Genomic DNA, 18,590 nt, shown 5'->3' on the forward strand with positions numbered 1-18,590 from the left:
CAAGTGTCTGGTAATGCTTAGTAACACCCACGCTTAAAGTTAATAGCTGTTTTGTTTAAAAATATGCAGAATATATATATAGAATCAATATTAAGGTAAGTGTAGACTTTTAATGGATCCCTGTGTAGTATAGAAGGAAGTGAGAGGGTAGATTAGCTGCCCAAAACAACTTTTCAGGCAATATTATTATTATAGTTGCAGCAATAAGCCTATGGCAAGTAGACTGTAATAAAGAGTCAAAAGGAGAACATTTATTCAACATCATTATTGTTATAACTATAGGCTTTGTTTACTCCAATCTTAGCTGTTACCTGTACATTATAAAGAAATGTGAACCAGATTGCTGCAATTATTGTAGTAGAACAGAAACCGTTTAGCATGTACTATTACAATATAAAGCATAAAAAGAGGGAAATCAGCTTGTTGGAAAACAAAAAAACAAAAATTTGCTATCCCAGTCAAAGGCGTATTTCAGAATGCACAGAAATAATCAAATGTGTGGGATTTTCGTTTACATTGTTTTGAAGAATATAGATTTATTTATTTTTTTTTACTTTTATTAATAATCTGTAAGGAATTATCCCTTTGCTCATTGAGGTTTTACACTCCAACAGAATAAAGGTGGTTATTGTTACTATGTAAATTTATACAAGACAAGAAATCATAGCCCAGCTGGTAAGTTTAGGTAATGCAGAAATATTAAAGTTGTGGTTACATTATTAAAGAGATCACTTACGCATTCTATCATTAGAAACACATAAATCAGGTAATCATTATGGTCATCCTCACCAAGGTAAACTTTTACCAAAGAAAGTGGAATAGAAAGTTGAGCTTTTCCTCTATCTCTTATCTGAAACGGCACCTTTAGATGATTTGCCCGCCCTCGTAAAACAGAAAACTCATGAAAAATACTCACTATTTTTCACCCAAAAGTAGTTCCAAACCTTGAGTTTCTTTGAACACCAAAGAGACTTTGAGGAATGCAAAAAAAAACTGTAATTACTTACTTCATATTGTAGTAAAAACGAACAGTTACAGCCCTCCAGCTTTCCTCGCATATTTTTTTTTACAGAATAAAGAAAGGTATGGAAAAAGTAAACGAGGAGAATAACATTAAGATTAACTACAGCTTCAAAACATGCATAGATATTTCTTTTGTATTGTATACGCATATTTTTTAACACATTAAAGGTGCACTTGCCGGTGTGTAAATCTGACTAAATTATTACTACCCAGTGGATTACTGCTCAATTCCACTTTGCGTTGTTTTAAGAAGTGTTAATTGTTGTTGTTAAGTAGTGTTAACAAGGTAGGACCTGCGATTTAATGTGAACCATGAGGATATTTTAACGTAAGGTTCCGTGATAAACATTTAAACGGAAACTTAAGCCGAGTGCTCATATATATAGCATGAAGTGTCAGTAAAAACACAATATAAAAGGCAAAGCTCTCTAAATGAAAACATGGGTGGCTCTTAAAAGAGCCTTTGAGAAGTTGACTCCGCGTTTTACTTGGAGCTGGTGTACTTGGTGACGGCCTTTGTACCCTCAGACACGGCGTGTTTGGCCAGTTCCCCAGGTAGCAGCAGACGCACGGCGGTCTGGATCTCTCTCGATGTGATGGTGGAGCGCTTGTTGTAATGAGCGAGACGAGACGCCTCACCGGCGATACGCTCAAAGATGTCGTTGACGAACGAGTTCATGATGCCCATCGCTTTTGAGGAGATTCCAGTGTCAGGATGAACCTGCTTGAGGACTTTGTAAACGTAGATGGCATAGCTCTCCTTCCTGGTCCTCTTGCGCTTCTTACCTCCTTTGCCTGCGGTTTTGGTTACCGCCTTTTTAGAGCCCTTCTTGGGTGCAGTCTTCGCTGGTTCAGGCATGGTGCTTGACCTAGATCTTCAAGATGAAAGTTCTCAGCAGAAAGCGCATGGTTTTATATACCACGTATGCTAATTTAAAATACGAAAAACCGCGGCCTGTGATTAGTTTATCCATCGCCCTACCCATGGAATGACTTGATTGGTCAGGTCAAACTACCAATGACAGATCAGAGGATTTAAAAGATTGACTCCGCCCACTTCCTAGTGTTTAATGTAATTTACCTTAGTGTACCGAAACCGTTTTTTGGTTTGATTTTCTTCATTTTTAGCAGTGATAACAATTCTCAGCGAAACTTACATTCTAGAATATTAAAAAAAAACTGTATATTTATGCATTATAGACAAAGCGCTTATTATAGATTAATAGAGAGAAACAGCACAGAATATTGCATTGATTGCAAAACAATATATTGTTTCAGTCCTTTCACTTTATAATTTGGTTGTTTCCCTTTCAGTAGCCATGTGTCTGAAACGCTCAATTAATAGATGTTCACTACTCTTAAAGTTGTAATTAACAGATCAGCTGAAATGGGTTTTACCTTATTTTCGAAATGCAATTCATAACACGTCTTTAATAGGCAGAATTAAGTAGTTCGACTACAAAAAAAACACGAAAGAAACGGTCTTTTAAAGAGATATATGGGTGGCTCTTAAAAGAGCCTTTGTGTTAAGGGTGGCAAAAGTTTAAGCGCGCTCTCCGCGGATGCGGCGGGCCAGCTGGATGTCTTTTGGCATGATGGTGACCCTCTTGGCGTGGATGGCGCACAGGTTTGTGTCCTCAAACAGACCCACCAGATAAGCCTCGCTGGCCTCCTGCAGGGCCATGACAGCAGAGCTCTGGAAACGCAGATCAGTCTTGAAATCTTGAGCGATTTCTCTCACCAGACGCTGGAAGGGTAGTTTGCGGATCAACAATTCAGTGGACTTCTGATAACGACGAATCTCTCTCAAAGCTACGGTACCGGGCCTGTAGCGGTGAGGCTTCTTAACGCCACCGGTGGCCGGGGCGCTTTTACGAGCGGCTTTTGTAGCAAGCTGCTTCCTCGGAGCTTTTCCTCCGGTGGATTTACGGGCGGTCTGCTTGGTTCTTGCCATTGTTAGATAAGGCTTAAGTTTTGTTCTGTGAACAAATAATACAACCAGTAACCTTGTCGGATATTTAAAGCAGAGCTGCCACGAGCTCATTGGACGGCAAGAATTCGAATGATTTGATTGGTTATTCCTTAGTTTAACTTTACGACAGTCAACCAATGGCTGTACACCGTCGTTTTTTGAAACGGGGAATCTGCTTAAAGAAAAGTTCCCGCCTAAAAGTACATAACTCCCGCCTCTTTGTATGAATAAAATGGAAAATTATCAAAAACACCCTAAATTTTTGCACTATATAATTAAAGTTTTCCATTAATCCTTTACATAAAGAATATATAACGTTGGGTTTTTAATTCAGATTAACAACAGTGCGACTGAATAAAAATAACTTTAAATTGCGTTATTTTAAACTAATTCAAACTAAAGCAGTTTGGTCACCCTGTGGCTGTTGTAAACGTGTTATATACAGTGAACTCGAGGGACTGAGATACTTGATATACTAAATATAAAAAATACAAACGTTTCATTAAACAGGTGTGATATTAAGTATTTCATACATTTTTCTTGTTAAGTTGGGATTTCCATTTTATATTTTCAAAATACCAGCACAGTCTAGAAGTAATCACCCTTTAAGTAGTAAGTGGATGGCTCTTAAAAGAGCCTTTGGTTTTGAAACGATCTTCACCCAGTTTACTTCTTGGCGGCCTTCTCGGTCTTCTTTGGCAGCAGTACGGCCTGGATGTTGGGCAGCACGCCGCCCTGAGCGATGGTCACACCGCCCAAAAGTTTGTTCAGCTCTTCATCGTTGCGCACCGCCAACTGCAGATGTCGGGGGATAATACGGGTCTTCTTGTTGTCCCGAGCGGCGTTACCAGCCAACTCCAGAATTTCAGCGGTCAAATACTCGAGCACAGCAGCCAGATACACTGGAGCTCCAGCACCAACGCGCTCTGCATAGTTACCCTTGCGAAGAAGCCTGTGAACACGGCCGACTGGGAACTGCAGGCCCGCCCTGGAGGAGCGGGTCTTGGCCTTGGCGCGGGCTTTTCCTCCGGTTTTACCTCTTCCACTCATTTTAGTCGAGATACTACTCTCCTGCTACTTAAAACAACACAAGTAATCAATGATAACACAGTGATGCGCCTTATAAAAGAAAACTTGCGACTTGTGTTATTGGCTGGAGCCCAAATATATTACAAACCAATCAGCGAACTTCTCTTCGAACTGTAAGCCACACCCCCTTTCTTTAACTCACAGCCCTTAAAGGGACAGTTGAACCAAAAATTTTAATTCTGTCATAAATTAACACCTTTATTCAGTTAAACACGCTTAAATATATTTTTATTATTATTATTACTATAACATGTTTCAAGGCGGTAACCATTGGTTTTCAAAGTATGTTTTTTCCACTATGGAAATCCATGGTGTTTCTTATATTCTTCAGAATTTCTTACTTTTGTTTTTAACAGAATAAAGAAACTCATAAAGGTTTGAAACCAGTGGATGTTGAGGCAATGATCCAAACGTTTGCATTTTGGAGTAACTGTCCCTTTAAGAACGTACTTACACTTAAAATGTTTTCTTGAGAATAATAAATTATGAAATGATTCGTTATTTGAACCAAAAGTTGATGTACCAGACTCAAAAATAAATGACGACTGTGGAACTAGTATGAAGCAGTACAGTTAGTCTATACTCAAAAATGATTTCAGCTGTTTAAAATAATTTTAAAAATGAGCTGAATCATCACAATTCTTGAGTATTTTAGGGTCAAATGGTTTTATGTTCAATCCACTTAAATTTGTAAAAACAGTTACCTCAATTTGTTTTTGGACAACATGAAGAAATTGTGTGGAGCCCAGCATTTTGCAGTGTATATCACACGATTATCAGCACATATGATGCTTAATATAACATTACATTTTGACATATTTTACCGTTTGCTTAAAGGGATAGTTCACCCCCAAAAATGAAAATTGCTGTTTTTTTTTCTTTTGTTAAACAGAAATATAGAAAAGACTAAAAAATCTACACTAACCGTGGAAGTCAATGGTTACATGTTTCCAGCATTATTCAATTATCAATCTTAATCAACAGTAACAACCCAAACAGGCTAGAGTGTTTGTTACTATTAAGTGTGATTAAATAAGAATACTGCTGTGTATACACTTTCTTTTCGATTCATCCACCGAAATAAAGCTCTTTAGTTTGGACTAGTTGGTGGCTCTTAAAAGAGCCGTTTGATTTTTGGAAGAAACGAGCTTGGTGCCGATTACTTCTTGGGAGCCGCCTTTTTAGGCTTGGCCGCCTTAGGTTTGGCCGTTTTGGGCTTGACAGCCTTCACCTTCTTAGGGCTCTTGGCTGCTTTCTTAACAGCTGCTGGTTTCTTTGCCTTCTTTGGGCTCTTGGTCGCCTTCTTGGCAGCTGCTGGCTTCTTGGCTTTCTTGGGACTCTTTGTCGCCTTCTTCACAGATGTGGCTGCCGGTTTCTTCACCTTCTTGGGAGATTTCTTAGCGGCGGGTTTCTTGGCCTTTGCGGCGGTTTTCTTGGCTGCCTTCTTGGGCTCGGCTTGCTTCTTGTTGAGCTTGAATGAACCGGAGGCGCCTGTGCCTTTGGTCTGGGCCAGAGTGCCATTGGTTACCAATGCCTTGACGGCGGTTTTGACGCGGGAGTTGTTCTTCTCAACATCATATCCGCCGGCGGAGAGAGCCTTCTTCAGGGCTGCGAGAGACACGCCGTTTCTCTCCTTGGACGCGGTCACAGTCTTGACGATGAGGTCGCGAACATTTGGGCCCGCTTTCTTGGGCTTGGACGCCGCTTTCTTCTTAGGAGCTTTCGCCGGTGAGGCAGCGGGTGCTGGAGCAGTTTCAGCCATTTCTCAGAGGAGGAACCTTCACCTACAACTAGCAGTGAATAATGAAGCTCTGCAGGGCGGCGCTGTGAACTTATCTACCACATGAGAACCGTGTAGACTCAATCACCGCCTCTCAGAGAATCGCCTCTACACAAAGCTTGTGCTTTCTCCGTTTAAACACAGAGCAAAACAAGTGCAATAAAATATTTTTCATCAGACTAGAAAGACCTTATCAATATGAAGAGGGTCAAGGCTTTATCATGGAATTCAAATAGGAGACGCCCTGAATTTTGTTTTAGACTTATGGAGTCATTTGTCCTCTGTTCTTTCACTGACATTGTTTTACTGCACTTTTTTTAACATAAGATCCTTTCATCTCTTATAATTTGTTTGTTTCTTTATGTAGACTTTATTGTCAATGTCAATGTAAAAAAATATAATAAAATTATATCCTACTATTAAACACAACCAAAGGTTGACCAATGTGCTGCACAATACAATTCACAAAGAGAAAGAAAAAAAAAATAATGCTAAAACAAACAATTCTCAATGACAATTATTATAGCTAAATTATAGCTTAATTATTAATTCAAAAAGGAAAGTTCATGTCATCAGACCTTATCATAAAATAAAGTAAATAAAATATGATAAATTATATATAAGACAACAATAAGAATAAAATACATTCATACTAAACAGCTTAATTTGAAGTAAAGAGTAGACACCAGTCCATATCTGAAGTATTAATGCAATTAAAATTCTACATAGTCTATTTCCTCAATTGCCTTGAAGCAAATGCATGTTTTGCAAAGTATGTTAAAGATGTTTCAATACTTCAAAACACTGCACAAGTGTGTGGCTTATTAAACCTGCATAATGCAAAATTGGTGAATAACAAAGCAATCATCCGAAGTTTTTTATATTTGTTGCAATTTGTTTTAAATGCCAGTAGTTGATCTGCAGGGGCTCTGAATTAATAAGAGCAAAGATGTCTGCCTAAAGATGTCAGTGGCACAATACAGTATATGAGACACAAATATTTAATAACTTCAATCTATTACTGATCAAAACCTCCAGGCTCCCTTTACACAGCAGCAGCAAGATGTATATGGAGTGCGACTGCTAAACTGATTACTCCATTTTTTTTTTTTTTTTATATGGATCATGTTTTATGTTGTGTATTGAAGAGAACAAATGCAAAAAAAAAAAAAAAAACATGAGTTATGGAGTAAAACTGGAGATTTTAGCTGTAAGAAATCATGTTTATATATATTATTCATTAATTATTGACGATTTAAATTGCAAAAAAATGTTGTTGAAAAAAACATGTGAATAAAAAATAAAATAACCTTTTCTTACATCACTCTTTAAAAAAGACTGTTAAGAGGTGGTGGCTTTTTTACTGGCTACAATGGATGGAAACACGATGATGAGAGGATATTCCAACTCATTATCTGCATTACATGGTTTTTACAGTGATTAAAGTGATCATCTTTAACACAGGACTTTCTGTTTGAAATTTTTGCAAAATTTATACTGAAATAAAAAAAAAAGTTTGACATGTACAGGAGTAGAGGTGAATGAGTTGGCAGAGAAGCTGACAAATGCTGTTGCTGTCAAATACACTAAAAAATTTCCAGATTTTCACAACAAACTACTGTATTTTTTCACAGTAAATAACATTAGTATCGCTTCACAGTATTTAAATGTAAAAATTCACAGTAATATGTTGTATTCATAATTTTATTGTGAAATTAAGGCAGGTAGCATGATTACAGCAAATTACTGTAAAAAGGCCATATCTTTTGCATGTTAGTTATAGATATTCAAACTTTTTTTTTTATTCAACATAAAAATTAATACAAATTAACCTTTATGCTAGTATTGGCACTTTTTGAATATTTAGAATTAACAGTATGTTATTGCAGCACCAAAAACAATTTGGTTATCAACATCTTTTTGGTTGTAGCTACTGCACCTTTATTTAATTTTATGAGGTTACCATGGAAATATGAAATAATATTTATTGAACATAAATTTGTGCTTAGCTAAAACATAATAAACTGGAATAAAACATAATTAATTAATGAAACCAAAGACTGGTAAACAGTCAAAGTTATTTCAATGTCAGGGTAAATGTCTGCTTTAGAAGGATTCATGAGTATTGGGCACCAGTCATTGCCTGGAGGTCACTAATCTTAAAATAAAAAAAATAAAATAAAAAATAAAAAACATTTTAAATTGTGCACTATCTGTATAAATAAACCACAGATTTGAGTTTTAAAAAACTACATTCTCGCATGAAAAACTGTTAAAACTTAATTTCATGACCTATTAAAAGCAATATTTTTAATATTATGTGCCTTTTCTCATCCACCATTACATCTTGCTGCAGCTTGGTGCAAAATTAATGCTGGGAGAAAAAAATAATAATTATAAAAACACTCCAAACGAATTTTATTTGCACTGTTAAAGTCAGAGATATGTAATATTATGATATAATATTAGAAAAAAAAATACTATATAGTAATCAATATATCACCTTCGCACTGCTTCGGGTCAGGACTCGGGTAACGTTGAATCTGATTCAGTTATTTTATCAGACGTGTTCATAAACTGATACTCATCAACATGCAATTGGTGTACAACTAGTGTATAAAATGCGTGTTACCGAGCAGTATGATGGAATATCAATGAATTATATGTTTGTGTCTTACAATATTATACAAAAAGGAATTGGTTTGATTTTAGAGTCTTCTCAGATCACCCAAAAATGAAGATTCTGTCATCACTTACGCATTTTCAGGTTGTTTGGACACAAAGAAGAATATTTAATAACTTTATTCCTGTGTTTAACAAAAAAAAAGATTTTTTAACAGAGCTGGAGCAACCTGGGGGTGAGAAAATCAAGACAGAACTTTCATTTTTGTGTGACCTAAATTTGCTTTGAAATTTTACAGCACCAAACTGTTAAGTTACAGTAATCGGGATATAACTGTAACTTTACAGTTAAATCTGGTATTTAAACTGCAACCTACTTCTAAATCACAGTAATCGTATTGCAAATTTACAGTAAAATATAGTTAATTCTACAAGATAATACTGTGAAATCACAGTAACAGACTTTATAATCTACTGTAAAGTTACAATATATGGTTGTAATTTGAATTTCACAATAGTTTAATGTGACAAAACCACAGTAAATTACTGTGAACTACCTCACAATAATTTACTGTGAATTTACATACAGTAATTTACTGTGAAAGTAATGCAATTATTAGTCAGTAATTTACTGTGAATTTAAGGTCAAATTTTTTAGTGTACGGTTTACTTAGCTGAGTCAGTTTAATGGTGAAAGGATCAATTGAATAAGCCTATAGATAGAAAATTCTGAGAGAGAAAAATCATGCCCCCTTGTAAAAGTATGTTGTAATATTTTCAAAGCACAAAATACAGTATTTTATACTACTTAAATATTTGTTGTGATACTTGTTGTGACTGCTGTATATTGTAGTATATTTTGACACATGTAAAACTAAGGTATTTGGTATTTTTTTTAAATACAGTTCAATGTATCATCCATGTCTAGGATGTCTGCTGTCCAAAGATGCAATTTAATTGTGTGTCGTAAAAGAACATTTATACAAAGGCAGCACTGTCAATCTAGAGTGTTTGTGTAGTAAAAGTTTACCCTTCGCTTCCAAGGTGAATTTTACTGTGGCTTTTCATAAATAAACTCATATGAAAAGGCTACATTAACACTAAGCATAATCAAAATGATAACCTAAATACATTATCCATCTCAGAAAATACACGTTTAGTTCAATTTCTTTATTCTATCTAACAATAGTGCTCAAGAAAAAAGTAATTAAAATCTCTGATACTTACAGTCTTACATTCATGTTTATTTGACATTGAATGTAGACTGAATGGAGTTTGCTTGTGTCCTTATTCCAGCCATTTTACTACCCTGTAACTTCTCCAGGTTTGTAAATATTAATTGCAGTGTTTTTTGGCAAAAATATGGTTTTTATTAGAAAAGATTTTGACCATTTGGCATTGTAAAGTACAAACATTATATGCTTTTCTAATTATCATGTTGGTTCTATGTGACGTGATAAACAGAGAGTGTAATGGCACTGGGAGCCACTAGGGTGCGATAGCCGAATATATTCCTGAGAGCAAGAGAGTTGTGTTTGGCATTGAACAGGTACTGAACATGCTAATGCTACCAATCTACTCTGGTTTGGGTATTTTGAGAACAATATTGCTGCTGCTCAAATGTGAGTATTGACTGAGTGTGTTTATTAATGTATTTCCATTATTTAGTAGTGATTTGGCCTATGTAGACAGCACCTGTTTTCTTAAATGTTTCTGTCAGTGGTGATTGTGTGATTCATACTTTCATTGGACTACTCTATGATCTTTGAAAGGTTCTCATGGGACATTTTAGATGATCATCAGTAGTGTTTTCTGGAAAGCGAGGAACACCGATGAGTGAACTATCACATTATTCTGAGACTTGGATTAATTCGGTCAGTGACTCTTTTTACTTTGTCTCTCTATCTCTATTTCTCAGGGAGAGGAAATTAGACTTAAACAGTCTACTCTAAAGGATATATAACCGCCTCACTATTGAAATAATTTAATGTTTATTAGACTGCTTGTTATAAGACTGCTTAATTGTATATTGATTGTCTTTTGTTTTTGTGGTTTAAAGTTTAAACCTAAACGTGCAGAAAGTATTAGAAAAGCTAAAATAATCAGTCTGATCGAGTTTAATTTAAGTATCATTGAAATTCTGTAAACTCCCTCTTAGTAACATCATAGAGGAGGTGTTACAACAGTACGAATTGGTTATAACTACAGCAGTTCTAACTAAGTGTAGCTCTGGCGAATTAAAAAAAAAAGTTATCAGGGTAATGGTGAAAAACTAGATTTCTAGTCAAACCATTCCCCTGTGATCCAATACCAAAAACTGAAATGATGGCAGATTTAATTGCTAAAAATGTAGCATTGCTAATATGTGATTGTATTGAAATATGGAGCAATTGAGTGTTGTTGAGATAAATCAAAAATTATTTACAGAATACTTGAAAATTAAATGATTTAATGCCTATTCTGCTGTGGTTACAACTGAATTAATTACAAAATAACTGTGTAAAATAAAACATTAAATTATAAAAACATTAAAGGGCACCTATTGACGGAGTAATTGTAATCTTGTCTCCTATAGTGTGCAGTGAACATATATTTGTATGTCAAGGATTTGATCTTCTCTCCAATAGTGTGCAGTGAACATATATTTGGTAAAGTGTGCAGTGAATATGCAGTAAATATCTCCAATTGTGTACAAGTGTGCAAGTAAACATATATTGTTTAACATATGCAATGAACATGTTATTCTGTATAATCATATTAATATGTGTACAAATAAGTGTGAAGTGAAGGTATAACAGTAAGAGCAAGCCTAGTAGTTAGCTGAGTACATGTAAACTTTAAACCAGCACCTAAAGGGCAAACAGCCAAGAATATACCTGAGTTCAAAAGGCACACAGCCAAAAAAATAGCAGGTTCACAGCACAAGACCATATCTGTGGGAAAAGTCTGCAACACTACATGTATAAAAGCAAGACAGGGACACAGAGAGGCAGAGGTTCATGGAGAGACATTTGTTTGTCTGTTAGCCTCTCGTTTTTATTTTCTGGCAATAAATCCATCTTTTGAAATCAAGACCCACTGACTCGATTGCTGATTGAAAGACAAGGAACAGAACACGACACTATGGCAAAAAATCAACTTTTCAAGCTGTTTGGACAGACATGTGTGCAAGTATAGTGTATAGACCAGGGGCCTCATGTACAAAGACTTGCGTGGAAATTATACTAAAACATTTACAGCTTTGTGCGTACGCAGAAAAAAATTCCCCCGTATTAATATGCTAATGACTCTGCTTTTTCGTTGGGTTTTGCCAAAGTAATGGCAAAAGCAAGCAAAAAGAGAAACTTTGAACAGAATGTGAATTGGAGCTGCTGCTTTCGGAGGTAGACCGAAGAAAAACTGTGTCAAAGACACTTTGTAGAGTGCAATTTAACATAACTGCCTCTAGGAGTCGCCAATGGAAATAAAACAGACACGCACAAAAAATGTGCGTACGGAGCTGCGCACATTCCCACGTTCAGTTCATCGTTAGTAAATCCAAACGTGAGCGATTCTGAGCGTGAAACCTGGCGTACGCAAAGTTTTTGTGTGTACGCAGCGTTGATACATGAGGCCCCAGGTGTGGGCAAACTTGATCCTGGAGGGCCGGTGTCCTGCATAGTTTAGCTCCAACCCTATTCAAACAGACCTCCCTATAGAGTTCAAGTGATCTTGAAGACACTGATTAGTTTGTTCAGGTGTGTTTGACTAAAACTCTGCAGGGACACCGGCCCTCAAGGATCAAGTTTGCCCACCCCTGGTATGGACCGTCATATTGGGGTGATATAAACACACACAGTCCTTTTTTTTTTCAATTTAACAACAAAAAAACGGACCAATTGGAGCGGTTTTTAGACCAACCGCAACTTTATGTAGGAGTGTGGTCCCCCCGCCCACCAATGTTGATTGACAGCGTCACGTCACGACCTTATCCTCAGTTTCTTGTTGCACGTCCGCCATTTTCAGTGTGTGAGTCAAAGCGATATCGCTAAAGGAGCACCCTTGCTCTATATTTTAATGAAAAGCTCATTGGGCTCAACGCAAGATCAATATTCTCCACATTATCGCTGTAATCGGAATTATTGCTTGTACCTTTTGTGTGGCGCCGTGCATTTCGGAGTTCTGGGCGTGGGTTTCTATCGGGGTGCACGCAGCGGAGCTTGAGTTAATTCAGTGTGCTTGGTTATTAGTCTCGGTTTACAAGCTCAGCACTTTTACACCGAGACTATACAAAGACACAAATTAATTTGTATTCTCTGCTTGGTCTGTGTCCGACTCGTACGTGTACGGCTGAATGCTCATCCTAGCAAAGCTTAGCTTCTCTGTCTGTCAACCTGTCTTTTGCAAACACAGATTGTGGGAGCTCTTGGCTCCAACCCCTTGTTACGTTGGGCGGGACGCCGGAACTGTGAAGCAACACGCCCCTAAAACAGCAAAATGTGTAAACTCCCCCAACATGACACTTTTTAACACATTGTAATATAAACATCTGAACTGTGTGTTGAACTGAACCTAAACTGGCACACTCAGAACAACCATAATATTAATATTAAATAATAAAAAGGGGTAAACTATGTGCCCTTTAATTCATTCATTCATTTTCTTGTCGGCTTAGTCCCTTTATTAATCTGGGGTCGCCACAGCGGAATGAACCGCCACATAGTTTTTAACCGATCTTGTTATTTCCTTGACCATGTGACCAAATCCCAAATACAGAGACAAAGAAACTGACCAATATGTGAAAACATCGTAAAAACCCAATGTTCACACACGTCATAGACACGTCCTGATCCTTTCAGAAACTGTATGGGCCTTTTTGGAAAGACATGTATTGTCACAAAAAACAAATGCATATAATTTACATTTCTACACAACGTTTTAGCAAAGCCATATCAAATGTTACGCTTAATTAAGCACTTAATAACCCAAACCCCTTACAAATTCTAACAAAAATATTTTATATATTGGCTCTATATAACTGATGATAAATAACTAATTTTTTTAACAAGTCCGAAATTTGGGTGAAGCAGTGGCGCAGTAGGTACCGCTGCCTCACAGCAGGAAGGTTGCTGGTTCTAGCCTCAGCTCAGTTGGCGTTTCTGTGTGGAGTTTGCATGTTCTCCCTGCATTCGCGTGGGTTTCTTCAGGGTGCTCCGGTTTCCCCCACAGTCCAAAGACATGCGGTACAGGTGAATTATGTAGGCTAAATTGTCCATAGTGTATGAGTGTGTGAATGTTTCCCAGAGATGGGTTGCAGCTGAAAGGACATCCGCTGCATATAAACTTGCTGGATAAGTTGGCGGTTCATTCCGCTATGGCGACCCCAGATAAAGGTACTAAGCCAACAAGAAAATGAATGAAGTGGCAAATATAAGTATATTATGACTTTGTGTCTGCAAACAAAAGAACAGGGGTCCGTTCTTCGTACGTGGATTTCTCAATTAGCTGGATTTGGATATTGACGATTTGACACGATCTAGGATCGTTTCGTTCTTCAAAGCTGATCCGAGAGTTGTTGTCATAGCAACAGTTCTGCTAGGTCAAACCTGATCGGGAGCAGGTTCAATTCATATAAACAGGATTAGATCGGCTCTGTGCAAAAGGACCGCTGATGTCTACGTCCCGGATGACACCAACCAATCAGTGCACAATGCAACGCAGTATCATCGAGGTGGGCTGAGCTAAGAACTAGTTGAGAGCGACAGTGCACACGGGAGATAACGCTGGCGATAACACCTGCTATCAAACTCACTCGGCAAAAAGAGACAAAACAGTCACTACTGGTATACTGTGCTACAGTGTGCGTGTCTTAAAAGTAAGTGATCACTATTTATAAAGTTATTATTGACAGAAGATCAGCTGTTGTTCACGTACCACCTGTAGCAGCTTGTTAGCACAGTACTGCTTATATTACCAGCTTAAACTCGAATTGTCAAGTGTTTAAGTACAAGTTGTAGTTATATGTTCATATGTACACATTTTAGTATGTTACTGATGTATGTTTATAGTATATCACGTATGTGCGCGTTATGCTACGATAATTGGCTACCTGCGGTGATCATTCAAGTTGGACATGCCCAGACAAAGACCCTGCCATCATGCGGCATTCATGTGCTCTTGGCGCCCTCTTGTGGACACTCGGAGAATTGCGCCTTTATTATCTATTTGCCATTATTTTCTTTCTATACTTGTTGTATTCTGTTCAGTTATTAATGTTTATTGTGAAACATCTGTATTGATTATTGTTTATTTGTTTCAGAAACCACACATATGTTCCATTGTATACCAACTGCTTCAGTAAATGAAAATCACATCTAATACCCTGAGTGCCTCTCTTCAATTAAGTAACTATCTCACTCAGTTCTGACCGACTGCCTATTGTGTTTCACACCCAAATTTAATACATCCACGAACCCCTGCATTTCAGGCTCAGTTCAAGCAAAGATAATACAGAATGTATGTTCTGAATTCTGATATTTTCTTACAGTAGTAGTTATATACACTTGGAAAAATTGTACATATTTTTAACTATATATATAAAGTTATAATCATTAATAAAATAAATAAAGTTATACATATTAATAAAACTTATGCAATCTGCACCCTCGAAATGAAAGTACAAAGACTGCCACCTGGTGGTGCAAAGAGAAAACTTATTGATATGAACTTTTTAGATCGCTTTAGTACAAATTGTGTATAATAGAAATGCACAATATGTGACTTTTTTTAAAGCAATGATACATTTATGCAGTCATAAACCTGTTTTGACAGTTAATAGTGATTTGATGCTTCACAAAAGTTGCAGACGCCTTTACCAATATGAAAATGCTTTTGTAAACAACCAGTTATTCTTTAGACCGATTAAAAAGCGGCTACTATAATATAGACAATATTTTCTAAATGCAGAACTAAATACACTGATTTGCATTGAAATACATGATGAATACTCTTGTCTTGACAAATTAAAGTGTAAAGCCTGCAGCTCACAACAAATGTGGAAAGTTCTTGCGTGTCATATTTAACAAGCCGTTTACTGCTAATTTGATGTAATTTTGCTCACATGGATAATTGAATATTAATCAGATGATGTCATTACGCTGCTCTGCCGTCAGCCAATCGTTGCATTGCTGATCATGATTTCGAGGATCGATAGATCTGTCCTTCATAACACACGCAGCGATCTCAGATCAGTTTATCCAAACATTCTAATCTGATTCGCGAACTTGTTTGAAGAACCAAATAAGCGAGAGATCAGTTATCAAGATTAAAAGATTCAGGATCTGCCAAATCATCTTAGATCATTTAAGCGAGGTACGAAGAACGGACCCCAGATCTGACTTTTGTTCGTTTGTTTGAATGTATGCATGTATGTATATCGGCACAAAATAACATACTGGAGTAGTCTTGAGGTGTATCTTGCAAACTCAGCCATGCAACTTGTATATAAAGGTATAAACCTAAAGACTTTGAATTATCCTAAAAAAACTAAGATAAAGATCACATACCATGTATACATACGTTTAGAGAAAGGGAGTCAGTGCATGTTTAAAACGAAGTCTATATTTGACAAAATAAAGATTTTCCATAAAACCTGATATCAAGCAAGTCAAATGCCTCTTTCATGACAATGTGGGTGGCTCTTAAAAGAGCCTTTGGTTCATAAACGTAGAGGTTGAGGTTTAACCGCCGAAGCCGTACAGAGTGCGTCCCTGTCGTTTCAGCGCGTACACCACATCCATGGCTGTCACGGTCTTCCTCTTAGCGTGCTCAGTGTAAGTGACGGCGTCACGGATCACGTTCTCAAGGAACACCTTGAGCACACCGCGGGTCTCCTCGTAGATCAGACCAGAGATACGCTTGACTCCACCACGGCGAGCAAGACGACGGATGGCGGGTTTAGTGATTCCCTGGATGTTATCACGAAGTACTTTGCGATGACGCTTAGCGCCTCCTTTTCCCAGTCCTTTACCGCCTTTGCCTCTTCCAGACATGATGATTATCTGCAGTCGAGCTTCAGAATGTACAGTCTAGCGATACTGGATAAGCTTTACAGGCACTTAGACGACCTAGTTGAAACACTCAAGGCGGAGTTACCAACGTCACAATAGGCGTGTCAATCTCCAGGCCCCGTGGCTTGGATTGTAGTTCGCTTTTTGAATAATGCATTTAAAGACACGGTTCACCCAAGAATCTTAAAAAATATTATAAAACAGAAGGTGGTTCATTTCTGGCATCCCTTATGTTTTTTAAAGTGGTTGACTAGAATTTCATTTACATTTTAAAAGCATTTTCCCTTTTATTTACTTTGTACATTATAATGAATAAAAACAATAACATTTAAAGCAACTGTTTATTTATGTTCTTTTTTGGTGATAAATAAAAGTAAAAATAAGTATTTTTATTTATAAAAAAACAGGCTACAAAGGGTTCTGCTGCCATGCGGTAAGTGCGCTTGTTTTTCAGGTGGTTCTGTTTACCATGGTGCACTAAGATTTATAACTAATTTTAAATCCCGTACTCACCATTGTGTGCTGTATAGGTTGGTCTACTTTGTCCATTCATAGGCTCAAGCATTGGCATATCCTTGTTTACAAATCTATACTGGGTTTACTCCCATCATATCTACAGAATAACATTTGTAAAAAGCCTGAAGTACATTTAAATACTTTAAAAATATATTTGTATTAAATGCACAAAAAAAGTAAGAGCTACTGCTGGTAATCTAAATGTTACGCATTAATAAGCATGAAGTTTTCGAGTAAAACCCTTTAAAGATGATCCATATTTAAATGTACGGTTACTGAACGGACGACCACACGAACTAGAAGCTCTCTCTGTGTAGACATGGGTGGCTCTTAAAAGAGCCTTTGGGTAGAAATGGACTCCGAGCTTTACTTGGAGCTGGTGTACTTGGTTACGGCCTTTGTACCCTCAGACACGGCGTGTTTGGCCAGCTCCCCGGGCAGCAGCAGACGCACGGCGGTCTGGATCTCTCTCGATGTGATGGTGGAGCGTTTGTTGTAGTGAGCGAGACGGGAAGCCTCGCCGGCGATGCGCTCGAAAATGTCGTTGACGAACGAGTTCATGATTCCCATCGCTTTAGAGGAGATTCCAGTGTCAGGATGAACCTGCTTCAGGACTTTGTACACGTAGATAGCATAGCTTTCCTTCCTGGTCCTCTTGCGCTTCTTTCCTCCTTTGCCGGCGGTTTTAGTCACCGCCTTTTTAGAGCCCTTCTTGGGTGCAGTCTTCGCTGGTTCGGGCATGGTTCTTCAATCGAAATTAGAAATTCTGAGTGTGTTAATGGTAGGCACATTGGCTATTTATTAGGCCCGTATGCAAATTTCAAAAGGAATAATCAGGGTTCTCTGATTGGAGCAATGAATGTATGACGCTGATTTTATTGGTCATAAAGAAGACGCGCCTGCAAGCAAATCTACCAGTTGTATGCTTTTAAACTATAGGCCCCGCCCATCTGAGTTATCTGAGTCAGATAAGAAGCTTTTGTTTTATTTTCCCGCTCAGAATTAGTTTTTCAAATCAATAAATAATTTTGATGTAATGGAACGATATAACTGATGCAAATACCAATTCGTTAATAACAAGTCTCAAACTTAATTATAATTTCTGATGTTTTACAGTAAGTGGTATTCTTAATATGCCGGATAAAATTAAGACTATTGTTTTGTAGTATTTAAAATGTAAACCAAAGCATCCAGCTAGGCTTTTTAAACTATCTTTTTTAACATCAACTTTTTAAACCTAGTGATTTGTGGTTCGCGAGAGAGCCGGCTCTAAGAGCCGATTCTTTGTATCTTCTGTCGTAAGTAGTGGCGGGGCTTTATTTGCGAACAACACTGCGGTTAATCACATGAGAGCAGTTTTGCCAACTTATAAAAAAATTTTTTGCTAAATTTAGCAAGAAAATTGCTAGGGCACTGACCAACAAAGTTAGCAGATGACACTCATTCTGCTACTTTTAAAAAGCGACCCATACTAATAGTGATTGCAGGCTTCAGGGAGAGGAAATTGCTGGTTCACATTGTTTTTCCATGTTAATTTGCT

At 37.3% G+C, this 18,590-nt stretch overlaps 5 protein-coding genes, 1 long non-coding RNA gene and 1 pseudogene across 7 annotated transcripts; 1 reads left to right on the plus strand and 6 right to left on the minus strand.

The window, feature by feature from the left end:
• Nucleotides 1-1,480: 1,480 nt before the first annotated feature.
• Nucleotides 1,481-1,908, minus strand: si:ch1073-159d7.5. The gene is given in 1 exon segment (NM_001442816.1): nucleotides 1,481-1,908. A coding segment is annotated over 1 exon segment (375 nt). The 5' UTR covers nucleotides 1,883-1,908; the 3' UTR covers nucleotides 1,481-1,507.
• Nucleotides 1,909-2,172: 264 nt separating this feature from the next.
• Nucleotides 2,173-4,093, minus strand: si:ch1073-159d7.11. Its single transcript, XM_087260558.1, has one exon. The coding sequence runs from the start codon at nucleotides 4,043-4,045 to the stop codon at nucleotides 3,662-3,664; it is 384 nt and encodes a 127-aa protein (XP_087116684.1). The 5' UTR covers nucleotides 4,046-4,093; the 3' UTR covers nucleotides 2,173-3,661.
• Nucleotides 2,326-3,017, minus strand: LOC137496136 (histone H3). Its single transcript, XM_087260544.1, has one exon. The coding sequence runs from the start codon at nucleotides 2,975-2,977 to the stop codon at nucleotides 2,567-2,569; it is 411 nt and encodes a 136-aa protein (XP_087116670.1). The 5' UTR covers nucleotides 2,978-3,017; the 3' UTR covers nucleotides 2,326-2,566.
• Nucleotides 4,094-4,578: 485 nt separating the features above from the next.
• On the minus strand, nucleotides 4,579-5,889 carry h1l1 (H1 linker histone-like 1; annotated as a pseudogene). The gene is made up of 2 exons (XR_015495206.1): nucleotides 5,161-5,889; nucleotides 4,579-5,084 (listed from the first exon to the last, which is right to left on the minus strand). The product of XR_015495206.1 is annotated as a H1 linker histone-like 1 (transcript).
• An 8,326-nt stretch (nucleotides 5,890-14,215) lies between these two features.
• LOC147842999 (uncharacterized) lies at nucleotides 14,216-14,843 on the plus strand. The gene is made up of 2 exons (XR_015495338.1): nucleotides 14,216-14,340; nucleotides 14,785-14,843. It is a non-coding gene; the product is annotated as an uncharacterized LOC147842999 (long non-coding RNA).
• Nucleotides 14,844-16,069: 1,226 nt separating this feature from the next.
• zgc:154164 lies at nucleotides 16,070-16,534 on the minus strand. The gene is given in 1 exon segment (NM_001076749.1): nucleotides 16,070-16,534. A coding segment is annotated over 1 exon segment (312 nt). The 5' UTR covers nucleotides 16,517-16,534; the 3' UTR covers nucleotides 16,070-16,204.
• Nucleotides 16,535-17,196: 662 nt separating this feature from the next.
• On the minus strand, nucleotides 17,197-17,811 carry si:ch1073-159d7.6. Its single transcript, NM_001386752.1, is given in 1 exon segment — nucleotides 17,197-17,811. A coding segment is annotated over 1 exon segment (375 nt). The 5' UTR covers nucleotides 17,792-17,811; the 3' UTR covers nucleotides 17,197-17,416.
• Nucleotides 17,812-18,590: the final 779 nt, after the last annotated feature.

The sequence above is a fragment of the Danio rerio genome, chromosome 7 (genome assembly GCF_052040795.2).
Source record: "Danio rerio strain M-AB ecotype USA chromosome 7, GRCz13ab, whole genome shotgun sequence".
NCBI lineage: Eukaryota > Metazoa > Chordata > Actinopteri > Cypriniformes > Danionidae > Danio > Danio rerio.

Bases quoted from the DNA above. Each gene is read 5' to 3' on its own strand.
- LOC137496136 (XM_087260544.1), bottom strand. From the start codon at position 2,977: ATGGCAAGAACCAAGCAGACCGCCCGTAAATCCACCGGAGGAAAAGCT.
- si:ch1073-159d7.11 (XM_087260558.1), bottom strand. From the start codon at position 4,045: ATGAGTGGAAGAGGTAAAACCGGAGGAAAAGCCCGCGCCAAGGCCAAG.